The 25,125-nt window shown below is 39.6% G+C and overlaps 1 protein-coding gene across 3 annotated transcripts in view; it reads left to right on the top strand.

Annotated features, from left to right (window-relative positions):
- The window catches only part of LOC140460569 (calcium and integrin-binding family member 4-like), a 51,207-nt gene extending 37,259 nt beyond the window's left edge, over positions 1-13,948 (top strand). For 2 of the 3 annotated variants that reach the window (XM_072555189.1, XM_072555170.1), the window contains 3 exons: positions 159-306; positions 2,492-2,598; positions 3,382-3,530. In XM_072555189.1, the coding sequence (XP_072411290.1) occupies positions 159-306; positions 2,492-2,598; positions 3,382-3,519 (393 nt within the window). In that variant the 3' untranslated portion in view covers positions 3,520-3,530. Of the gene's footprint in view, positions 1-158; positions 307-2,491; positions 2,599-3,381; positions 3,531-13,240 lie in introns of those variants that run through there. The other variant, XM_072555179.1, reaches the window with a different exon arrangement.
- The last annotated feature ends 11,177 nt before the right edge of the window (positions 13,949-25,125 follow it).

Raw genomic sequence — 25,125 nt, 5'->3', positions numbered from 1 at the left:
TCAAGTGGATCACAGGCATGATTTATTATTTGTCATTGAAATTAAAATAAATGTGTGACAGTCTCCTGTAAGAAGGAAATATAGATATGAGTAATTTTGGGCAATATTTTTGTATTTAACCCTAATAATTATTTTCTGTCATCTATGAACTGAAACAGGTGAATCCATTTAAAGACCAAATCTGTAAGGTGTTTAGTAGGAATGAACAGGGATTATTTTCATTTGAAGACTTCCTGGAAATGATTTCAACCTTTAGTGAAAATGCATCACTTTCTGTAAAAATTGACTATGCCTTTCGAATATATGGTATGTTTCTCACCATTAAAATGCATTTTTGTTTGAAATTAAGTGTAGACAATATTACGCATATGTTAGAATCTTTGCCACTTCACTCCTACAATATAGACTTATGGTATAAATTACAAATAATTTAGTCTAGCAAGGTTCATTGTGTAATTTTAAATGTTCAAATGAGATTTATGTTCCTTAGCAGCATAATCTCAAAAATTTCAAATCTCAAATTCTTTTGTCACAAAATAGAATATGTTATGCTTTGATTTGTGGACTTAATTTCACAACCTTTCTCAATGTTAATGAGGCTTAAAATTAGTCCTTAAATGGTCTATGATTCTTTCCTTACTTAATTTGAATTGTTATATTGCTTTTATGGGAAAACATTATATAAATGAGTTCATTTCTGGGAATATGCTTTATTTTACAATTGACAGCCAGCAGAATTTTAAAAATACATTTTATGTTGCACCTTTCGGGAAATCCCATATCTCATTTCATTGAAGGAAGTTTTGTAGTCATAGAATCATAGAAGTCCAGAGCCTACAAAAAGGCCTAATTCTAATATTCTTATTCTAAACTAATTTTCCAGCACTTAGCTTATAGCTTTGTATGTGCTGGCATTGCAGTCGTATATTCAAATACTACGAGGGTTTCTGTCTCTACTACACATATAAACCATGAGTTCCAGATTCGCACCCTATGAGTAATTTTTTTCCCTACATCCCCTCTAACCCTGTTACCTTAAATTTATGCTTGCTGGTCATTGAGCCCTCAACCTAGGGGAAAACATTCTTCCTGTCTACCCTGTCTATGCCCCTTACAATTTTATACATCTCAATCCTGTCTCTCTTCAATCCCCTCTGCTCCAAGGAAAACAACCTCATGTATATCTGATCTCTCTTCAGTTCTAAAACTCTGCAGCCCAGGCAGCAGCTTTGTAAATCACCTCTGCACATTTTCCAGCAAAAGCATGTCCCTCCTATAATGTGGATTCCAGAACTTCACACAATACTTGAGCTGTGATCTGACTAATTTTTCATCAGTTCCACCCAATCTTCCTGTTCTTAAACTCTCTGTCTTGGCTGATAAAGACAAGTCTCCCTCATACCTTCTTAATCATTTTACCTACCTGTCCCACTACCTTAAGGAACTGATGGACAAGCACACCAAGGTTCCTCTGATCCTTATTACTGCCCAGGGCCCTACCATTCATCATGTTTGTCCTGCCCAAGTTCTGTGGACTTATTCTTGTCCAATTAAATTCCATGTACCACTGATCTGCCCATTTGACCAGCCTCTGCATCCTCCTGTAATACAAGGTTATTTACCACCTCACCAATTTTTATATTATCCGCAAACTTACTGATTAATCCTCCAATATTCAATTCTAAATTGTTTATGTAAACCACTAACTGCAAGGGCCTTAAGACTATTGTAACTTCAGAAATGTGACTCTAATGATTTGGTTGAATTACACAAGGAGAATTCTATTTTATTTAAATTAGTGCAATTGGAATTTAAGCATCAGTTGGAGTAGCTAGACAATGCAGATATGGCAGGCTTAACATATGTTCCGATTCCTGTGTTCATGAAGTTTTGGTTTCTACTGCTCATACCAAAGATGTGACTATGTCAATGCAATACTCTCTTAAAATGCCATTAGAATGTCTACCAAAAATTTAAGTGTCAGGAGTGCTACATCAATCCATAATAGTCCAACATCAAAGATGAGGCATACCAAACAAGTAATTTTGTAAAATCATTTTAGGGAACTTGCAATGCATGATAATTTTGAATCCAAAGAAAATATGTTGTGGTGTAGATAGTGGAGCAGAGGAACTGAGCTAAAATGTGGTGTTACTAACATAGTTTGTATTGCTATTTATTGCAAATTAGTTTGGTAATTAATGATATGCATCATGTGACAAAACTATTGCCAGGAGTAACAAAATATCAGTTAGATTTACCAGCTAATATTTCTTAATTATAGATGAGTCTGTTCCAACAGTAATTACAGGAATGAGAATGGATGTTTTCAATTTACTAATTTTAATTGTCTTAAAGGTATTGTCATTGAGTCATACTCCGATTTGCCTACTGGAGATGTATTTCTTATAAAGTCAATCTGACACATATTATCTGTTTTCTTTTTGTTTATCAGATTCATTGTAATGATCTTCTTTGCTTGTATTTATAGATTTAAATGGAAATAACTACATTGATCAAGAAGATATACGCCATATCATATTTCGCTTAACTAATGGATCGATGGATGAAGCAGACATATCAACACTGACTCACTATGTAAGTAACTGTATAATTTAAATTTACCATATTTTAACATAATAATATGAAGTTCAAGTCATGCAAGCAAAACCCCATCAAACTCACAAAGGGAGCATACATTGAGCATAATGAATATGATCTCACAGCCATTACAGAAACATGGTTACAAGGAAATCAAAATTAGGAACTTAATATGTCGAGACATTTGAACTTTTAGTGAGACAGAAGGGATGGAAAAGGTGGTGGGATACGACAGTTATTAAGAAATGTGAGGAGGACAATCCATGAGAGATGATGTAGAGCCCTAGAATTCCTACAGTTCAGAAAAAGGCCATTCAGCTCAATGAATTATTACTGACCCTCTGAAGAGCTTCTTACCCAGACCCAGTCTCCACTCTATTGGATTGGAAAGTACAGCTACAATAAAAAATTCACAGAGTGCATTAGGAATAGTTTCGGAGAGCAATATATTATGGACCCAACCAGGCTATCTTGAATCCGGTAATGATAATAAGGCAGGTTTAATGAATTGCCCCTGAGTAAAAAAAGTAGTGACCATAGCATAGACAGACACCCAGTGACTAAGGCAATGACTGAATGACATCGCAGTTTCTAAAAAGAGACAGTGCAAGATATCAGACGATGACATATCCTTCCCAGATTGTCTCAATGCCTTCTATGCTCACTTTGAGCAGAATTTCGACAAGAGAGGTAACACCTATTCTGACAAGTCCTGATGAACCTATCCCTACAGTCACTGCATCAGAGTTCAGATCAGTTTTCCTTTGTCTGAATCCATAGAAAGCGATTGGACCAGATGGAGTACCAGGCAGTGCACTCAGAGCATGCGCAGATCTTCTCGGATGTCTTCAACCTCTCCCTGCGGAAAGTCACTGTCCCTGCCTGTTACAAGAGGGCCAACATCATCCCTGTGGCTAAGAAGGCTCATGCAGCATGTCTTAATGACTTCCACCTAGTGGCCCTAACTTCGGTGGTCATGAAGTGCTTTGAAAGGCTGGTCATAGCATTAATCAATTCCAGCCTTCCCACTACTCATGACCCACTCTAATTTGTCTATCGGACCATGAGATCCACGTCAGATGGCATATCACTTGCCCTTCACTCCTCCCTCAAACATCTTGACATCAAGAACAGCTACGTAAGAATCCTCATTGACTATAGTTCAGCCTTTAACACTATTATCCCTTTGAGACTGATTACTAAACATTGCTCTCAGACTAAGCCCCACTCTCTGCAACTGGATCCTCAGTTTCCTAACCACCAAGCCACAATCAGTGAAGATTGGGGATAATATTTCATCCTCACTAACACTCAACACTGGAGACCCCCAGGAGTGCGTACTCAGTTGCCTACTGTATCACTATATACCCATGACTGCGTCGCCAAGTATCAGACTAATGCCATTTACAAGTTCGCTGATGACACCACCATAGTTGGTCGAATCTCACATGGTAACGAAACAGACTACAGACGTGAGGTGGAAGACCTGGAAAAATGGTGCACTGAGAACAACCTAGCTCTTAATGCTAGCAAAACCAAGGAACTCATTATTGACTTTCTGTGGGATGTTACTCATGCCCCCCTACACATTTACAGCCCAGAGGTGGAACGAGTGAAGAGTGTCAAGCTTCTGGGAGTAGTCATCCATAACGAGCTTTCTTGTACTCTTCATGTGGACGCACTGGTTACAAAGGCCCAACAACGTCTCTTCTTCCTCAGGCAGCTGAGGAAATTTGGCATGATGACGAATACCGTTGCCAACTTTCATAGGTACGCCATCGAGAGCATTCTGTCAGGATGTATCACCACCTGTTATGGCAACTGTGCCATTCAAGATCGGAGACGGTTACAGAGAGTGGTGAACTCGGCCCGGACAATCACAAAGGCCATCCTCCCATCTATAGAATCCATCTACCAGGCCTGCTGTCAAGGAAAAGATCCATTCCATCCTGGCAATGTTTTTCTACAACTTCTATCACTGGGGAGAAGGTACAGAAGCCTGAACACATGCACCAGCCGGTTTTGTAATAGTTTCTACCCTACTGTTGTTAGAATACTGAATGGACTCACAAACTCTTAACATTCGCCAATATTTGTGTTTTTGTTTTTGCTGCTGTTTACCTATTATTTACTTACCTTTGCTACTTAACTATATGATCTACCTGTATTGCTCGCAAGACAAAGCTTTTCACTGTGCCTCAGTGCACGTGACAATAAATTCAACTCAATTCAATTCAATTCAAGAATGAGAAATTTGGATAGGACAGGTCAGCGCAACATCAAGGGCCAAAGGTCCTTGTTCTGTGCTGTATTGTTCTATGTTCTACGTTCTATGAAACAATTGTCTTTAACTTCATGAAAGGAAATTAGGATCATATTAGGTAAAGTGAACTGGGCGGAATGACAAGCAGTAAACAAACTGTGGCAGAAATTAAGGAGGTAATTCATGAATCTCAGCAAAACTATATCCAAATAAGAAGGAAATATTCTAAGAGAGGGAGAAGCCAACCATGACCTACCAAGAAAATTAAGTTCAAAGAAAAATAAGTAGGCCAAAGACAGTGAAAAATTCAGAATCAACAACTAAAAAGATAATAAAGACAGATTATCCCATTTCATTATGGTGTGCTGCACCCTTCACAACCTCAATCAACCAAGGAGTGAGTGTCTTGTGAGTGGAACGGATGTGGGAGTGACAGGTCTCCTTCAGTGAGGAAGGGAAGGTGAAGACTTTGAGATGGGTCTGGATGTTGCTCTTGGATAGGAAGATTAGAAAGAGCAATATTAAAAAGAGGCAGACAGGTGCATGATAATCTAATGGTAAACCAATTCCAGGACAGCTAAGCTGTGGGTCTGTCTGCTGTTATGTTTTTGTTTTGGAAAGCAACTGGCTGGAGACCACTGATTGCTCTTTGGGACATAGCTCAAACTGAAAAAGGTTCTCAATTCATTAGCTATTTTAAAAAAGGGCAATTTAAACAAAAAATCAGTGAAGTACTACTATGATCCCTTTGCAATCTGGCCTGAGGAAACCTGGCTTTTGTGCTAAATGTTTGCAACTGCAGCTACCTCACAGTGTATACCTCGATGAACAGAGGCTCCTGGAGGGAAGCAGGATTATGGGTGTTGCCTCAAGCATGGAGGAGGCAGAACATGGAAAATTCACCTAGAGGATGCTCCCCAATTTTCCCTATCTTTCCTGATGTCAGTCATCATCTTATTCCCACACTATCCCTATAGTCTTGGAGAACTTTATCCTCAATTATGACTTTTTCTTCATTCACGGTGTGTTAACATTTATTGCCCATCCCTAATTACTCAGCTGGCTGTTAAGACTCAACCATTTTACTCTGGATTTGGTGTCACATTAAGCCAGACTGAGTCAGGATGGCAGATTTTCTTCCATAAAGGACATTAGTGAACCAGATAGGTTTTTCCCTGACATGGACAACCATTTCACAGTCACCATTAAACTCCTCATTCTAGATTTATTTGAAAAATTAAATTCAAATTCCACCAACTATCATGGCAACAGAACTACTAGGCCATTGGCTTGACTACTATCAGCTGCATAAATCCATATGCTCTCCTCTTTTCCCCTAAAGAATTAAGTCATGCACATCTCAGTTGTGCTTTGTCTACCTCATATACCAAGAATGGTCAAACCTTTATGGTGACCTCGTCCAGAGGAAAGATTTGTCCTTCCGATATCTGCAGAGCCTGGCCATATCCTTCCATTATTGACAACAATTACCTCTGTGGAATCCTCGACCCAATATCCTCATTCTTATCTCATTGGGTAAATCGGTGCTGCTTTTATAAATCTCAAGAACTAGATCAGTATTTTGTTGGTTTCTAAGAATAACATAGGGATACACATTTCTGATGAAATGAGACAATAAGGATGTTCTGATTGAAATAGAGTCATAGACATGTACAGCATGGAAACAGACCCTTCGGTCCAACCCATTCATGCCGACCAGCTGTCCCAACCCAATCTAGTCCCAACTGCCAGCACCTGGCCCATATCCCTCCAAACCCTTCCTATTCATATACCCATCCAAATGCCTCTTAAATGTTGCGATTGTGTCGGCCTCCACCACTTCCTCTGGCAGCTCATTCCATACACGTACCACCCTATGTGTTAAAAAGTTGCGCCATAGATCTCTTTTATATCTTTCCCCTCTCACCCTAAACCTATGCTCCCTAGTTCTGGACTCCCTCACTCTAGGAAAAAGACTTTGTCTATTTACCCTATCCATGCCCCTCATAATTTTGCAAGCCTCGATAAGGTCACCCTTCAGCCTCCGATGCTCCAGGGAAAACAGCACCGGCCTGTTCAGCCACTCCCTATAGCTCAAATCCGCCAACCCTGGCAACATCCTTGTAAATCTTTTCTGAACCCTTTCAAGTTTCACAACATCTTTCCGATAGGAAGGAGACCAGAATTGTACGCAATATTCCAACTGTGGCCTAGCCAATGTCCTGTACAGCCGCACTATGACCTCCCAACTCCTGTACTCAATACTCTGACCAATAAAGGAAAGCATACCAAACACCTTCTTCACAATCCTGTCTACCGCGACTCCACTTTCAAGGAGCTATGAACTTGCACTCCAAGGTCTCTTTGTTCAGCAACACTCCCTAGGACCTTACCATTAAGTGTATAAGACCTGCTATGATTTGCTTTCCCAAAATGCAGCACCTCGCATTTATCTGAATTAAACTCCATCTGCCACTTTCCGGTCCATTGGCCCATCTGATCAAGATCGTGTTGTAATCTGAGGTAACCTTCTTCGCTGTCTGCTACACCTCCAATTTTGGTGTCATCTGCAGACTTACTAACTGTACCTCTTATGCTTACATCCAAATCATTTATGTAAATAACAAAATGTCGAGGACCCAGCACCGATCCTTGTGGCACTCCACTTGTCACAGGCCTCCAGTCTGAAAAACAACCCTCCATCACCACCCTCTATCTTCTGCCTTTGAGCCAGTTCTGCATCCAAATGGCTTGTTCTCCCTGTATTTCGTGAGATCTAACCTTGCTCATCAGTGTCCCATGGGGAACCTTGTCAAAAGCCTTACTGAAGTCCATATAAATCACATCTACTGCTCTGCTCTCATCAATCCTCTTTGTTACTTTCTCAAAAAACTCAATCAAGTTTGTGAAACATGATTTCCCATGCACAAAACCATGTTGTCTATCCCTAATCAGTCCTTGCTTTTCCAAATACAAGTACATCCTGTCCCTCAGGATTCCCTCCAACAACTTGCCCACCATTGACATCAGGCTCACTAGTCTATAGTTCCCTGGCTTGTCCATACCACTCTTCTTGAACAGTGGCACCACGTTAGCCAACCTCCAGTCTTCCGGCACCTCACCTGTGACTATCCAACATCTTCACTTCAAACAACAATGTTAGCATCTAGCAGCACAATGAGACTGCAGAAAACATAACCATGCAAGTGAAGGTATGTTTACAGAAGTGCAGATTACTTTCATGTAATGTGTACCAGTGCCACCCATGAACTCTCAACACAATGTCCTTCTTTATTTACACCTAAATAGGTGCTGGTACGGGATCTCCAGCTGAGGTCGATGGATTTTGCTGACTGGTATACCTTGCCAGTTTATTTTGAGGGTTCAGGCCAGAGAGGATCCTGGCTTGCTGAGCATCTCTTGCACAGATGCAGGTGTGCTTTTCCTTGGCTGACCTCCTACAATCAGTGGAACAGATAGAATGGCAGGGAGCATTCTGAGATAAAGCTCCCAGCATTCCTTTCTAGTGCTCTTTCTCTCCTTTGGTCTCTGCTCGTGTCTCACTGTCTCCTTGAGATGAAGAGGCGCCTGCAATTAGATAGACTGACCTTGTTTCCTCTCACCTTGCCATACGGTTACAGCGAAGGAGTGCCTCACAACAGAAACTAAGTGTTTTTGATCTTGCTCTCCAAGGCAGCTGCCATACTTTTGACGGAGGCAGCCACATATTCACATACCCAAGCCACAACCAGTAGACTGAAGTTTAGATGGATACATCTGTATTTCACACTCGTGAGAGCCTCTGACATCACTGTCTGATGTTCCCCTGCTTATCTCTGCATGGTCAGCATATTGTGGCAACAGTTTAGTTAGACAACTATCATGGCACTTGAAATGTTAATGCTACGGATTTCAGTCATGGCTGCATGCAGCAATTATTCAGTATCTGGGACAATCTGCATATTTGGCTTTCTGTCACCAGGATGGGCACTGATTCAAAATCCAATCATCCTGTTATCTTGAGGGATGGCAATATGACTGTTCCTAGTATTTCCCTGATTCATCACTCTCACTGATCTGGGATAACAGGGAGTGTAGAAGATCTGTGATCCATCCAAAAACACAATTTATTTGGTAACCCAGCCAAGGCAGAGAAGTTGTTTAAGTGCAAGGCTCCACTATAAACATTTTCAAAGCTGCATCAGAAGCTTTAGTATGGAAGGTAGCATCATCAGTTAAAAGATGGAGACAGGAATGGAATCAAGTTCTTATTGGAAGTAGTATTTGAAAAAATGTATTAAAGGCCTAATTCTGGTTGCTTTCAAATGAGGCCTGACCAGAAAAGTAGCTTGGATTTCCTGTGACTGTTCTGAAGAAGCTGATCAGAAACATTGCCACTTAATCTATGTTCCTCCCAATTAACAGTTCTTATTTATCAGGCCTCTTGCTCAGTGGATTTCGGGGGTTAGCACCCTGAGAATGCCAGGTAATGACATGTCATTACAGCAGTAGCAAATTTCCCCAAGCCAGAATGCTCCACTATTCTGGTTTTGGGTCTATTTTAAATGTTAACATGCAGTCTAGGACTTAAATAGAAGTTTAGCATTTTTAGTGTTGACTTGCCAAAGCACACCATAAACCATCTCATAGATATCAGTTGACTGATAATCAAAAAAATGCCATATAATCAGCATGATCTGCTGTTGATCTACTTGCCTTGCCTTTAAATATTGGTATTTATACATTAATTTCTTGCCATTTTGCCAATGTTATGATGCATTGGTCCTGGCTAGATATCCGAGCCATCTCAAAATACATCTGCAGCTGAAATAAGTGCACAGAAGCTGGTATCTTGTCACCAAGTCACCGTTTATTTACATGTGCACAGAACATTAGCTCTGACTAGCCAACTCAAAGCCAGACTGAGGAGACCTGCTGAATCTCTTTTTTTATTTTTTTTTTATTTTATTTTTTTCTCTTTCTTTCACGAATCTTTATTCAATTTCCACCACCAGGAAGACAGGAAAGACACCCGAGTGGCCAGTGACAAGCACTGCCCTTCATCTCTTTTTTTTATTTCTGTCAGCAAGGGCTCCCTCATTGGCCCAGTTTAACAACCCTAATCAAGGATCTGATAATCAATGAGATCCACCTGGCCCTAGTTCCAGTCACTGCAGCAGTCTGTTGGCAAACACTAATAAAGCCTAGCCCTAAGTGGATCTGTTCTTGCGCTATTAATACCAGACACCTAACTGGTGCATTTTGCTGCCCAGACATCTGAAGTTCAATTGGGGCATAATCCATCTCTAGCCCTTGCAATTTTGGCGATGCACTTTTAAAAGTATAATGTTGAAAATGCAATTTAAATATATACACAAATAGTTCAAACATTAATTACATAAGCAGACCCCCACAGTGAATGAATAAAGTGACTGAAATATGATATGAAATTTGAAGCTCCACTAAGCAAAAGAGAGCCAGAATTACATTAATGACGTTGAATGCTGTAGTAAAGGCATTTGGGTACTGAAGGGATGAATTTTATTTTCATGAAGTATCAAAAGTATAATCCCAATTATTAATTTGAGATATAATTAGATTATGATTACCAAAATGTTGGTCCTGTTGCTTTGTCAAATTGAAAATAGATTAAATTAATCAAATATGAATTTGGATTCCAGTTCATCTTTGAAATTGCCAAAAAATAAATAAAATGTAACTGCTATTCAGTCACAATATAAATTATTTGAATCTCTATTTAACTTTTCTTATTTATCAATCTTTATAAATTTGCATAAGACATTAAGTATGCAAGATAAATAATTTGGAAATTTATGAATTGGAACTGTATTTTCTTTTGTATTTTAAATCCCAAACAGATCATGGAAGAAGGCGATTTAAATAACGATGGAATGTTGTCTTTTGTAGAATTTAAAAATGTAATAGAGAGATCAGCTGACTTCCAAAAGTAAGTCATAGAGTCATATTAAAGAAAAGGTTAAGTTAGAAAAAAATGGCCAAGGGTGCATTCAATGAACCTTTCTGTAAAATTTGCAAAAACCTAGGAATGCATATATGCAGTATTCCTTAGTTAAGATTTACATCTAAATGATTTGCTGAAATTAATTAATAGGAAAATAAAATTTAGTTTTAATTTTACCAATTTTATCAGTTAACATGTAACTTTAAAGTTTATTTAAAATAATAGCTATGAAAACAAGATTTGATTTGGAGGCTGCTTCACTTGATATAGTAGAAGTTAATTGTAGAGCTGAAATTATGTTGAGCGTCAACCTCTTTCCTGTTGAAACCCAGATCAAGACTCAAAAGAATCCAATGAATTAGTAGGAAAGTTTTGTTTTTAACTGACTTAACAGCATTGGCTGGCCAGAATTTATTGCCCCTCCCTGGTTGTCTTTAAGAAGGTGGCTGTGAGCTGCCTTCTTAAACCACTGCAGTCTATGTGCTGCAGGTAGACCCACAAGGCTAATAGGGAGGGATTTCCAGAATTTTGACCCAGTAACAGTGAAGGAACGGTTGTACTTCCAAGTCAGGATAGTGAGTGGTTTGAAGGGCTACTTGCACATCAATCTCTGGGTTATGGGCCCAGCATGCTCCTGAAGTGCCACTCCACTCCCACTCCGCTCTGGGGCAGCACGATGGCACAGTGGTTAGCACTGCTGCCTCACAGCACCAGGGACCCAGGTTGGATTCCAGCCTCAGGTGACTGTCTGTGTGGAGTTTGCACATTCTCCCTGTGTCTGCATGGGTTTCCTCCGGGTTTCCTCCCACAGTCCAAAGATGTGCAGGTTAGGTGAATTGGCCATGCTAAATTTCCCATAGTGATAGGTGCACTAGTCAGAGGGAAATGGGTCTGGGTGGGTTACTCTTCAGAGTGTCGGTGTGAACTTGATGGGCAAAGGGCCTGTTTCCACATTGTAGGGAATCTAATCTAATCTAATCACATGATAGCACACATTATACCCTACTACTCTTCTCATTGTAGGTGGAAGTGGTCATGTGTTTGGAAAAGGATCTTTGTCAAATTTCTGCAGTGTACCTTGTAAATACTACACACTGTGGCTGCCGAGCATTAGTGGTGGAGAGAGTGTATGTTTTTGGATGGGGGCTCAATCACTCAGGCTGCATTGTCCTTGAGCTTTCTGAGTGTTGTTGGAGCAGCAAACATCCGGGCAAGTGACGAGTATTCTGTCACAGTCCTGACTTGTGCCTTGCAAATGGTGATCAGGCTTTGTAGAGTCAGGAGATGAATTATGTGCTGCAGCATTCTTACCTTTGCAGTATTCAGACCTCTGACTTGCACCTTTATAGCAAGTCCAGTTGACTTTCTGGTCAATGGAAACCCTCAGGACGTTGATAGTGGGGAATTCAGTGATGGTAATGCCATTGAATGTCAGTGGATGGAGATTGTATTGTCTTTTATTGGAGATGATCATTACTTGGGATTGTATGGCACAAATTTTACTTGCTATTTTTAAGCCCAAACCTGGATATTGTCCAGGTTTTGATCCATTGGAATTTCAGTATCTGAAAATTTGCAAATAGTGCTGAACATTGAGCAGTGATTGATAAACATCCCCACTTCTGACTTTATGATGGCGGGAAGCTCATTGATGAAGCATCTGAAGATGGTTGCGCCTAGGACACTATCCTGAGGAACTCCTGAACAAATGTCCTGGAGCTGAGATGACTGACCTCTAACAACCATCATCTTCCTCGGTGTCAGGTATGCCTCCAACCAGCAGAGGGATTTCCCCTTGATTCCCATTGATTCTAATTTGGTAGTTGCTCCTTGATGCCACACTCTCAAACGTGAACTTGATGTCAAGGGCTGTCACTCTCATCTCACTGCTGGAATTCAGCTCTTTTATCCATGTATCTATGAACCAAGGCTATAGTGACATCAGGAGCTGGGTACCCCTGGCAGAACCTAAACTGGGCATCAGTGAGCAAGTTGTTAAGCAGGTGGTAAGGGTTTTCCCATTTAAAATGGAGATTAGGAGGTTTTTTTGCTCAAGGGTCAATGATCTGGAACTCTAGCTAACAGCACTAAAGATCACTAAAAATCACACAAACTTCAGTAGTTCAGGAAATGGGTTCACCACCTCTTCTGGTGGAGAACTGGGCATAGGCAACAGACAATGACCTTGTCAGCAACTTGAACATGAAATCAAAAATCAAAGTTCTTTCTTCCCAGTTAGAACATAACTAGCATTTTTATTGCTATTAATCCACTTTAGAAGATAATCTTTGCTGTACATGCTGTGTAATACAGAATTATAAGGTATTAAAATAATTCAACCAGAATTGATTTTCTGAGGTGGATATCTTCTATTTTTATTTTTTATATTTCAGATCCTTTACAATTCGTTTCTGAGTGAATGAAACAGACAGGATGAAATTGCAAGTAGCAGCAAGTGAAGAAATGTACATTGCCTGATTACAGAACATTCAAACATTTTAAAATTAATGTGCTGCATTCGTAGAATTGTTAACCTAAAAGCTGTTTTTCATTGATATTGAGTTCCATTTCTTTATAATTTAATATCATAAATTTTCCTGAAAACAATTAACGTTGCATTTTTTATGACATGTATGAAATGTGACATGAGTTTTACATTTTCTGCAGAAATGGTAGGAGTTTTTCATCTTCTCATAATTGTTACAGATGAACTAATAAATATGATGCATAGGTTGCCAGTGTGTATAATTAGTGTAATTCCACTGTCACCAAAGAAAGACGCAAATATTTGGAAAAAACATTGACTTTTTAAAAAATGACATTGAATTAATAGTTATACTATTTAATTGTCAACCAAGCAGTTCAATACTGTAATTTCTACAATTCTACTGATCCAGCAGCTTAATCAAATATAAATTTCTTGATATCTCATAATCCTGATGGCCAGAACAAAGTCTGCATTTGAGAGAAGTCTAAATGTGACATGTATAGATAACTAAACATTACTCTTCTGTTCAATCTGTTTTGTTTTTATAATGCTTAAAAATCAATAATGCAAGTAGTTTATGTTTATTTTAAAGCATATCAATAAAGACTACATTTGCCACGTAATATACATTGAAAGCTGATGAACTTAAATGATTCTTCAAAAATATTTGTAAAGTATATACATGTTCAGCCAATTCTTTCATTGGGAGCAGTGCAAGTTGTTTTTAGAAAAGCATGGAATAGATTTTTTTCTTTTTTTTTACACATAGACATATTGGTTTGCCAAGTTGAAGAAGTCTGGAAATACGAAGTGGAAAGAGTATACATCTGTAAGGAAGCTTATTTGATTTTCCAGCCACTTATCATTTCTAAGTATTTTATGTTTTGCTCTTCTTCCTTATTTGCTTCACTGAGAGTCATAGAGTCATATATCATGAAAACAGACCCTTCAGTCCAACTCATCCATGCTGACCAGATTTCCCAAATTAAACCGATCCCATTTGCCAGCATTTAACCCATATCCTTTTAAACTTTTCCTATTCATGTACCTGTTGAAATGTCTTTTACATATTGTAACTATACCTACATCTGCTACTTCCTCTGGCAGTTTACTCCACATACGAACATATGCTCTGTGTGAAGAACAGAGTGGACCCTTGGGTCCATTTTACATTTTTTCCCTCTAACCTTAAAATTATGCCCTATCATTTTGAACTCCCTTACTCGAGGGAAAAGACCATTGCTATTTATCTAATCTATGCCTATCATGATATTATAAACCTCTATAAAATCACCCCTCAATTTCCTACCCAGGGAAAAAAAAGTTTCAGTCTATCCAGCCTCTCCATAACACAAACTGTCCACTCCTGATAACATCCTTGTAAATCTTTTCTGCACCCTTTCCAATGTAATAATATCCTTCTTTTAGCAGGGTAACCAGAATTGTACACAGTACTCCAAAAAAAGCCTTTCCAATGGCCTGTAGAGCTGCAAAATGATGTCCCAATTCCTATACTCACTGCTCTGAGCAATGAAGGCAAGCATGCCAAATGCCTTCTTCAGTTCCCTGTCTACCTTTGATATCACTTTGTTGAATTTACAGCATCACAAATAAAATATCAAAGGAATGCAGGGGAGAGGACAGTTCATTTGTGAAGGAATAGAGTGAAAACAAAGGATTTATGTTAATTTTGTATCAACACTTAATTAGACCCCATAAGAATTATGTGCAGTTCAATGTTCATGTTACAAAAATAATATAGAGGTACAGGAAAAGGTATTTTAAAAATTCACATGGATGATGAAAGAATTGAAGGATGATACTTATGAGGAAACACTGTAAATGGGGCTCTCTTCTGTAGAAAAGGAAATGCTGAGGGGCAACCTAGAAAGGTTTGAATGGAAAACTTTGATAGATTATTGTCATGGCAATCACTCGCTAACTAGTATGGTTGTCCAGGGAGGAAATTCCATATCACTGCTCATGCATTCTTTGGATCCTTGCATAGCTCATGAGTCTCATTTTAAGAGCTGCATCTTTGAGCACACATTTGGCATGCGTTTCCAGAAGGTACAATTGGGCCTTGACCATGAAATTACTGATATTCCTTTCTTCAGTTCCTTTTCCATACTTTCAGTTACTGAAAGGTGTTCTGAAAGAATTGTGTCGCTTCATACAGGAGTTTCTTCCAAGTCGTTTTCTTCTGAATGCGGAATAAATATAGAGATCTTTCCACTTGTAGTGGAGTCTAAAATTAATGGCTATTATTAAAATTAGTAATCAATTAATATATTAGGGAATTCAGGAGCAAGTTATTCCCCCACAAAGTATAAGAATGTTATGATTTGGAGACAGCAGTGTTGGACTGGGGTGCAGAAAGTTAAAAATCACACAACACCAGGTTATAGTCCAACAGGTTTATTTGGAAGCACTAGCTTTTGGAGTGCTGCACCTTCATTAGGTGGTTGTGGAGAATAAGATTGCAAGACACAGAATTTATAGCAAAGGTTTACAGTGTGATGTAACTAAAATTATATATTGAAAAAGACCTGGATTGTTTGTTAAGTCTTATCTTTTTAAATGACCATTTTGGTTCTTTCATATGTAAATCCCAAAACTTTTTTAAAAGTTACATCCTTAAGTGAACTTTAACAATTGATGTCATGTCGGCCAGATAATGTGTTGAAGGTGTTAGCATCCCTGTGTTTGGCTGTCTGTGCCACATTGGTCAGACTGATTCTAATCTAAAAAAACAGATTTACAGAGTCTTACATGGATTCATGCAGTTTTTGAGCAAAGTAAAATGTAATTCTGCATGTATAAATTCACTCCACAAACTTATGTGTGCATGTGTGTGTGGGGGGGTGGCACGGGTTATGAGTGTCAGCGAGAGAGTGTGTATGTGCATGAGTGTGAATATAAAGGGGAATAAGTCTAGTCTATGAGAGGGTGTGTGGGAGTGTATGTGTGAGCATATGAGAGAGGGTCTGCATAAGTGTGTCTGTAGGACTGTGTGTGTGTGTCTGTGTCTGTCTGTGTGTGTGTTTGGTGCAATGGGGTCACCTGTTGTGACATGAACCCAAGGTCCCAGTCCAGGCCATCTCCATGGGTACCGAAATTGGCTATCAACCTCTGCTTGGCCACTTTTCGTTGTTGCCTGTCCAAAGTCCCCCTTGGAGGACAATCACCCGAAGGTCCGAGATCAAATGTCCCAGACTGCTAAAGTGTTCTCTGACTGGGAGGGAACACTCCTATCTGTTGATTGTTGTGTGGTGTCCATTCATCCATTGCCATAGCCTCTGCTTGGTCTCGCCAATATACCATGTCTTAGCATCTTGGGTTCATGTTACGCTACAGGTGACCGCATTGCACTATACACACAAACACACAGACATGCACACACACACCCTCTCCCATAAACTTGCACATACACTCCCACACACCCTCTCACAAACTTATAACCCTTTACATTCACACACATACACACACTCTCTCACAGACACTCACAGCCTCCTCCCCCCCCTCCCCCCCCCCCCCCCCCCCCCCCACACACACATTTAAGTTTGTGGGGTGAATTTGTACTTGCAGAATTACATTTTACTTTGCTTAAAAACTGCATGAATCCATGTAAGATTCTGTAAATCGTTTTTTAGATTAGAATCAGTCTGACCATTGTGGCACAGACAGCCTCATACAGGGAAGCTAACACCTTCAATACATTATCTGGGCCAACATGACACCAATTGTTAAAGTTCACTTGAGAATGTAACTTATGAAAAAGTTGCAATTTACATATGAAAGAACTGAAACCAACATGGTCATTCTAAAAGATGAGACACTTAATCAACAATCCAGGTCTTTTACAGTATTTAATTTCAGTCATATCACACTGTAAACTTTTGCTATAATTTCTGTGTTTTACAATCTTATTCTCCACAACCACCTGATGAAGGAGCAGCGCACCGAAAGCTAGTGCTTCCAAATAAACCCGTTGGACTATAACCTGGTGTTGAGTGATTTTTATCTTTATAAGAATGTTGATTTTGTTTCCACAAAAAGTAGTTAGCAGTAATAGCATAAGATGCATTTTAGCAAAACCTAGATGAGTACGAGGGGGAAAAATGTAGTTGGATATGTGGACAATGTTAGGTGAAAATGGTTAAAAGATAGATTCTGGGAGCTAACCTGAACCAATTATGCCAAGTTGCCTGTTTCTGAGCTCCCGTTGTATGTAAACTCACATGAACAGACATTGTAACTGCCTCCAGACAGTTGTTAGTTCTGTTCTATCATTGATTGCTGATGTAAGATTATGTTGGAACAGAATTTATTTCCATTCAAACCGTGTTGTGCAGTGAGATAGCCAAGAAGACTACTTATGCCCCTTTATGGATGTTAATATTGCATTACTGTATATCTGTTCAATGATCAAAAGTGTAATTGTAGTACTATAAATTGTATTTGCTCCATTATCTGAAATGGCTGCTTCTTAAATCATGGTTGGATCTCACTTGAAACAGTTCTTTTGTCTTGACAAAGTAAATCAGAGGATTCCTGATAACTTAATACATCACCTCAATTTCACAGAAGATTCATATAATTCCTACAGTGTGGAAGTAGGCCATTCAGCCCACTAAGCCCAATTAACCCTCCAGAGAGCATGCCAATCAGTCCCACATCCTTAGACACTATGGGCAACTTAACATGGCCAATCCACTAACCTGCACATCTTTAGACAGTGGAAGGAAACCAGAGCACCCAGAGGAAACCAACATGTACAAGGAAAATGCACAAACTCCACACAGATAGTCACCTGAGGCTGGGATTGAACCAGGGTCCCAGGCACTGTATGATAGCAATGCTAACCATTGAGCCACTATACCAGACAAGGTTGAGAAGTATTTGTGCAACTGATGAACACCAAAGACTATGAACAGTATAACCATGCAAATTTAACAAATACCATTTTAAAATGTATTGGTTCCTGGGTATTATTTTTATCTACTTATTATCTGTCCTCTTATTTAAGGGGAATTTACTCTGTTGGTGTTAGGCATCTTCCGCCATTGTAAACCTGAATAACTTAGAATCCCTCTAGCTAGGAAATAAGTATTTGTTTTCAAGATTCTTTTTTATTTGAGATTGAACAACGAAATGCTTGTGCAGGACCACAGTGCACATTGTGCACAGTAACAGACCCTTCAGTCCAACTTGTCCATGCCGACCATATATCCCAACCCAATCTAGTCCCACCTGCCAGCACCTGGCCCATATCCCTCCAAACCCTTCCTATTCATATACCCATCCAAATGCCTTTTAAATGTTGCAATTGTACCAGCCTCCATCACTTCCTCTGGCAGCTCATTCCATACACATACCACCCTCTGAGTGAAAAGGTTGCCTCTTAGGTCTCTTTTATATCTTTCCCCTCTCACCCTAAACCTATGCCCTCTAGTTCTGGGCTCTCCCATCCCAGGGAAAATACTTCGTCTATTTATCTTATCCATGCCCCTCATGATTTTATAAACCTCTATAAGGTCACCCCTCAGCCTCCGAAGCTTAAGGGAATACAGCCCTTTGCAAAATTAATGATTATTTTTCAAGTGCAATTTGAAATAAATAATTGATTTAGTAATAGATAAAAATTTTGTTGTAATTTGCTTTTAAACATGTTGAAGAACCACCTGAAGGATCAAAATCTGATTTGAGTAAGTAAGTTACAGTTTGTGTTCATGACTAGACAAAAGTAAGACCATAAGACATAGAAGCAGAAATTAAGCCATTTGGCTCATGGAGTCTGCTTTGCCGTTCAATCATGGCTGAAAAGGTTCTCAGCCTCTTTCTCCCCATAACCCTTGATCCCCTTGACAATCAAGAACCTATTCATCTCTATCTTAAATGTAGAACAGCCTTGGTTATCTGAACATTAATTATCCAAATTACATCTCAATATCCTGTAAAAATTTTATTAAATTTAAATAAAAGAACAGCAAAAGCAGGCAGTCGGGGATGGCAGTAGGAGCAGGGACAGGGACGGGAACCCTGTTCCTGCTATTGCCGCTATTCGGATCAGTTATCTGATCAATCAGTTATCCGAACAAACTATTTCCTCACCCGTCTCATTTGGATAATCGGGTTTATGGTGTATACTTAATGATGTAGCCTCCACAGCCTTCTGTGGCAATGAATTCCATAGATTCACCACTCTCTGGCTGAAGAAGTTTCTCCTTATCTCCATTCTAAAGGGTCTTCCCTTTACTCTAAGGCTGTGCCCTCAGGTTCTGGTCTCCCCTACCAATGGAAACATCTTTCCAATGTCCAGTCTGTCTAGGCCATTCAGTATTCTAAAGTTTCAATTAGCTCCCCCCTCATCCTTCTAAACTCCATTGAGTATAGACCCAGAATCCTCAAACGTTTCTCATCTCTTAAGCCTTTCATTCCTCGGATCATTCTCATGAACCTCCTCTGGAACCGCTCCAGGGCTAGTACATCCTGAGATATGGGGCCCAAAATTGCTCACAATACTCTAAATGTGGTCTGACCAGAGTTTTATAAAGCCTCACAAGTACATCTCTGCTTTTTTTGGTCCTCCTGAAATGAACGGCAACATTGTATTTGCCTTCCTAACTACTGATTCATCCTGCAAGTTTACTTTAAGAGAATCCCAGATTAGGACTCCCAAGTCCCTTTGCACTTCAGATTTCTGAATTTTCTCCCCATTTAGAAATCAGTCTATGTCTCTATTCTTCCTATCAAAGTGCATGACCTCACACTTTCCTATGTGTTCCATCTGCCATTTGTTTGCCCACTCTCCTAACCTGTCTAAATCCTTCCCACCTCCCCACCTCCTGAATATTTCCTGCCTCTCCACCTATCTTTGTATCATCTGCAAACTTAGCCAGAATACCCTCAGTTCCTTTATCTAGATCATTAATGTATAAAATGAAAAGTTGTGATCCCAACACTGACCCTTGCAGAAGGCCACTAGTCACCAGCTGCCATCCTGAGAAGGACCCTTTTATCCTCACAATCCACTTTCTGTCAGACAGCCAAGCTTCTATCCATGCTAGTACCTTGTTTCTAATATCATGGGCCCTTATCTTACTCACAACCTCCTGTGTAGCTGCTTGTCAAAGGCCTTCTGGAAGTCCAGGTAGAGAGCATCCATTGGCTGTACTTAATCTAACCAGATCATTATATCCTCAAAGAATTCTAACAGATTTGCCAGGAATAACCTCCCCTTGATGAAACCATGTTGATTTTGCCCTATTTTATCATACTCATCCAAGTATTCAGAAATCTCATCCTTCACAATGGACTCCAAATCAATGACCGAGGTCAGGCAAATTGGCCTGTAATTTCACAGCTTTTGGCTTGCTCTCTTCTTCAACAGGGGCTTACATTAGTGATTTTCCAATCCTCTGGCACCCTCCCTGATTCCAATGAATCCTGAAAGCTCAGCACTAACTCCTCCATTATCTCTTCAGCTATCTCCAGAATTCTGGAGTGTTATTCATCTGGTCCAGGTTATTTGTCCACTTCCAGACCTTCACGTGCTGATGGCCATCATAAATACTTCTGCCTCCTGATTCTCCTGATTTTTTTTTTGGATATTGCTCTTGTCTTCCACTGTGAACCCTGATGCAAAGTACTTATTCAGCTCTTCATCCATTTCTTTGTTTCCCATGATAACTTCTCCAGCATTACTTTCCCGTGGCCCAATGTCCACTTTTGCCTCTCTTTTTCCCTTTATATATCTAAAGAAACTCTTACAATCTTCTTTTGTAATACTGGCTAGCTCACCCTCATATTTAGTCTTCTCCATCCTTATTTCTTTTTTGTTGTCCTCTGCTCGTCTTTGTAGGCTTCCTAATCATTAGGCTTCCCAATGCCCTTCGCCACATTATATGCTTTCTCTTTTACTTTTATACTGTCTCTGACTTCCAATGGTTGCCTCTTCTTCCCTTTAGTATGATTTATTTTTGCTCGGGATGAATTTTGCTGTGTCTCCTGAAATACTCCTGCCATTGCTGTTCCACTGTCTTTCCTGCTGGGCTCCTCTTCCATTCAATTCTGGACAGCCCCTCCCTCAAGCCTCAATATGTGCCTTTGTTCAATTGTAATTCAACTGTAAGATGAAATATAAATTGAAAATCTTTGATAGTTATGACTGCAGATCAAGTTACTGAATTAGGCTGTTAATCCTGTAATTAGGCAAATAAAAATTATGCCTGTCACTATGATATTGATATTACAATAAAGATACAACAGTGTTTTCAAAAACAGAACACATAGGCAGCCAACTGTGAAATCGGACATGACTGATTGATCTGCGTCCTCGAGTTTGCAAAACAATTGATTTCTTGCTGCTGCTGTGTTACAGGTCCCCCAAAAAACTAAGGATACTGAAAATCTGAAAAAAATCACAGATTTTAAACCTAATTAATGGATTCTTTTTAAGAAAAGTACATGCCATTCATAATTTGGGGAATAAACATCATATTCTATCTGGGTAGGTCACATTTCATTCCTAACCTTCCTGATATCGGAATGCTGTGTATGCAGTGAGTGTAATGTGCAAAGACATATTAATAGTGCTAATGAATGGCTTATCAGCTTGAGGGACTCTTTCAGCATTGTTACCATATCCCTAAAATTAATTTTATATAAACAAAACCTTTCTAGGTATGTTAGGTCTGACCATCTGGTCTGAGGTGTGGTCATACCCCTGACCATCTCATCTTGAGGCGGAACTTGGACCCTGAACAGCTGGTTAGAGATAAGAACACTACCATGACACAACATGACCTTTTGGGTATTGAGCTCTGGACATTATAACATCAACCTGGGGACATATTGGCATAATGGAAATGTCACTTAATTAAGAATCCAGGCTATTCTGGACTACAGGTTCAAATCCGACCAAGCAGCTAGTGGAATTTCAATTCAATTAATAAAGCTAGTCACAGTAATAATGACCATGGGATTATCATTGATTGTTGTACACAACTGGTTCATTAAAATCCTTTGGGGATTGAAATTGACATCCTCATCCGGTTTGGCTTCCAATGTTATTCCAGTCCCATAGCAGTGTGGTTGATTATGAACCATCCTTGGAAATGGCTTAATAAGTCAGTCAGATGTGTCAAACCAATGAGATGGACTGCATCAGTTCAAGAAAATAGCTCACCAACTTCTTCACAATTAGTTATGGGTAACAAATGCTATTGTTGCCAACAATGCCAACAACCCAAAACAAAATTCTAGTGTTGAAATAAACATCTCTAAACAAAAAACCCAAAGAGTCTCTATGACACGATAATTGCAGATGCTGGAAATCAGAAATTGCTGGGGAAAGCTCAGCAGATTTTGCAGCTTCTGTGGAGAGAAAGCAGAGTTAATGTCTCAGGTCAATGACTCCTCTTAAGAACTGAGGAAGAAGGATCGCTGGATCTGAAATGTTAACTCTGTTTTCTCTCCACAGAAGCTGCCAGACCTGCTGAGCTTTTCCAGTAATTTCTATTTTTGTTTCTGAAAATTAAAATTCACTTGTAAAATAGACAAAAGTTTAGACCACGAGCCAATGCAGTAGAGCTATGATCAAAGTGCTTTGGCCAGCAATTGTTTGAAAGAAAGATTTACAATTCTGTGCAGTCTCACAACCCCACCTTAGCACTGTGATGTTTCAGGCACCAAAGCATTTTTGAGTTGTACTCATTGTTGAAGGAAATATAGCAGCTAACTTACATACAGTAATCATCCAGAAACATTAATCTAATTATGAACCGATTTGTTTTGATGTTGCAGGGTAAGCATTGGCCAAGACACTGAGAATAACTCCCCTGCTGTTCTTCAAACATTGTCATGGGGTCTTTTATACACATCTGAGTGAATAGATAGGGCCTTGGTATATGATCTCATTTGAATAGCATCACCTCCCAACAGTGCAGCATTCCGTCAGAATTAGAAAGTCAGCCTGGACTTTTATATTTGAATCCTGGTTATGTGTTTATTTACCATCTCCAGTTCAAGACAAATTAACTCCAAAGCCAATTAAACATATCTGCTGAGACCTGATATTTAATTTGAAATTGTTGTTAATTTTTAAAAGTTGGATAGGCACCTACAAAACAATGGGCTGAATTTTCCCAGCTTCTAAATGATGTGGGCAATGGTGAGTCAGTTGAAAAATATGGCAAGAATGAAAAAAAAAGATGGAAGAATAGATTGCTTCACCTCAATCAGGTGGCTGTGTAATGGAACCATCATTAATATCGACCATTGTTGGAAAGGGAGGTCTGCAACTGTTGCCCTCCAGAATTTTCTCTGCATCCTGAGGGGGCCTTCTTTTTTCTTGAAGATGCTATTCAGCAGCCATTGGATGTTATAGGTTGGACAGGATCATAGGAACACTGTCCACCTGCACAGTTCTGCCCCTTGTGCAGCCTATGAAACCATTATAATGTGTTTGGGAATTGTGAATTCAGATGAATGCAACTTGCACAGCTTTAGTCATAGTCATAGAGACATACAGCATGGAAACAGACCCTTTTGTCCAACTCTACCATGCCAAACTTGTTCCCAAACTAAATTAGTTGGTGCAGGCAGAGGACTGGGGTCCCAAGTGAGAAAGTGGGAAGTGCAGAAGGCAGGAATCAATCATGGAATATCTACAGTGTGGCCAATTGAGTCCACACTGACCCTCCAAAAAGCATCCCACCCTGATCTGCTCTAACCCTGGATTCCTACCTAATCTATCTAACCACCTCCAGACACTATAGGGAATTAAGCTTGGCCAATCCACCTAACCTCCATATATTTGGAATGTGGGAGGAAACCAGAGCACCCAGAGGAAACCCACACAGACACAGGGAGAATGTGCAAACTCCACACAGTTGCCTGAGGGTGGAATTGAACCTGGGTCCCTGTCACTAGGAGGCAGCAGTACTAACCACTGAGTCACCATTCCACACCAGGAATGTTTAATAATTTGGTTGGATGGAATGGGTAAGAGCTGTTGAGAGAAGATGCTGATTGCAATAATGAGAGTAGTACAATGGGAGGTGGGTGCAGTAGCAGAACAAGACTGACTGTAAAGACAGGAGATGCTGCAAAACCTACATTATCTGCTGCACCTTCCTTTAGTCCTTCAGGGTATGATGCCAGGTCTTCTCTGGCAATCCAGGGGAAAGAAGATGGCCCTGTTCACCAACCTCCATGGCAGCAAATCAGGGTGCCAATTTGCCTCTGCCAGACTTCCCCTTCGTAAGTCCTCAGAGTCAAAAACTGTAAAAAGGGCAATTACTAGCTTGCACTTTTTGAAATGGCACACAGTGGGTTTAAATATTGCACCAGTGGCATAAATGTCAGAAAGTCCTTGCATTGTGAGCACTTCCATGCAACAGAGTGGAAGAGCATTATCGTGGAGATATTGTGCATACTTATTTAGTTGATCAGTGTAAAATTGCATGAGAAAAGTCACCAAGGCTCATAAAGGTGAATCCTCCATAAAACATATTGAAATTGACACATAGTCAAATTTAGGAAAAATTTCAGCTTATCAGGTTTTGTTTTTCAGTCCATATAAGAGTATTTAGTTTAGAGTCATAGCATTTTTGCAGTAGTCCTATTATCATCTTTTAAAATAAATAGTTTGGAATGGAAATCAACATTTAAAAAACAATCTTTTGTATGTTGTGTGTTACTGGAAAGTCCTGCAATTGCCACCCTTTCCTCATTGCACTTGTGAAGATGGTTGTGAGCTGAATGCATATTGAAGCAATGCAGTCC

The sequence above is a fragment of the Chiloscyllium punctatum genome, chromosome 3, assembly GCF_047496795.1.
Source record: "Chiloscyllium punctatum isolate Juve2018m chromosome 3, sChiPun1.3, whole genome shotgun sequence".
NCBI lineage: Eukaryota > Metazoa > Chordata > Chondrichthyes > Orectolobiformes > Hemiscylliidae > Chiloscyllium > Chiloscyllium punctatum.
The sequence above is the reverse complement of the archived record's forward strand: the minus strand, read 5'-3'. Positions and strand labels throughout refer to the sequence as shown.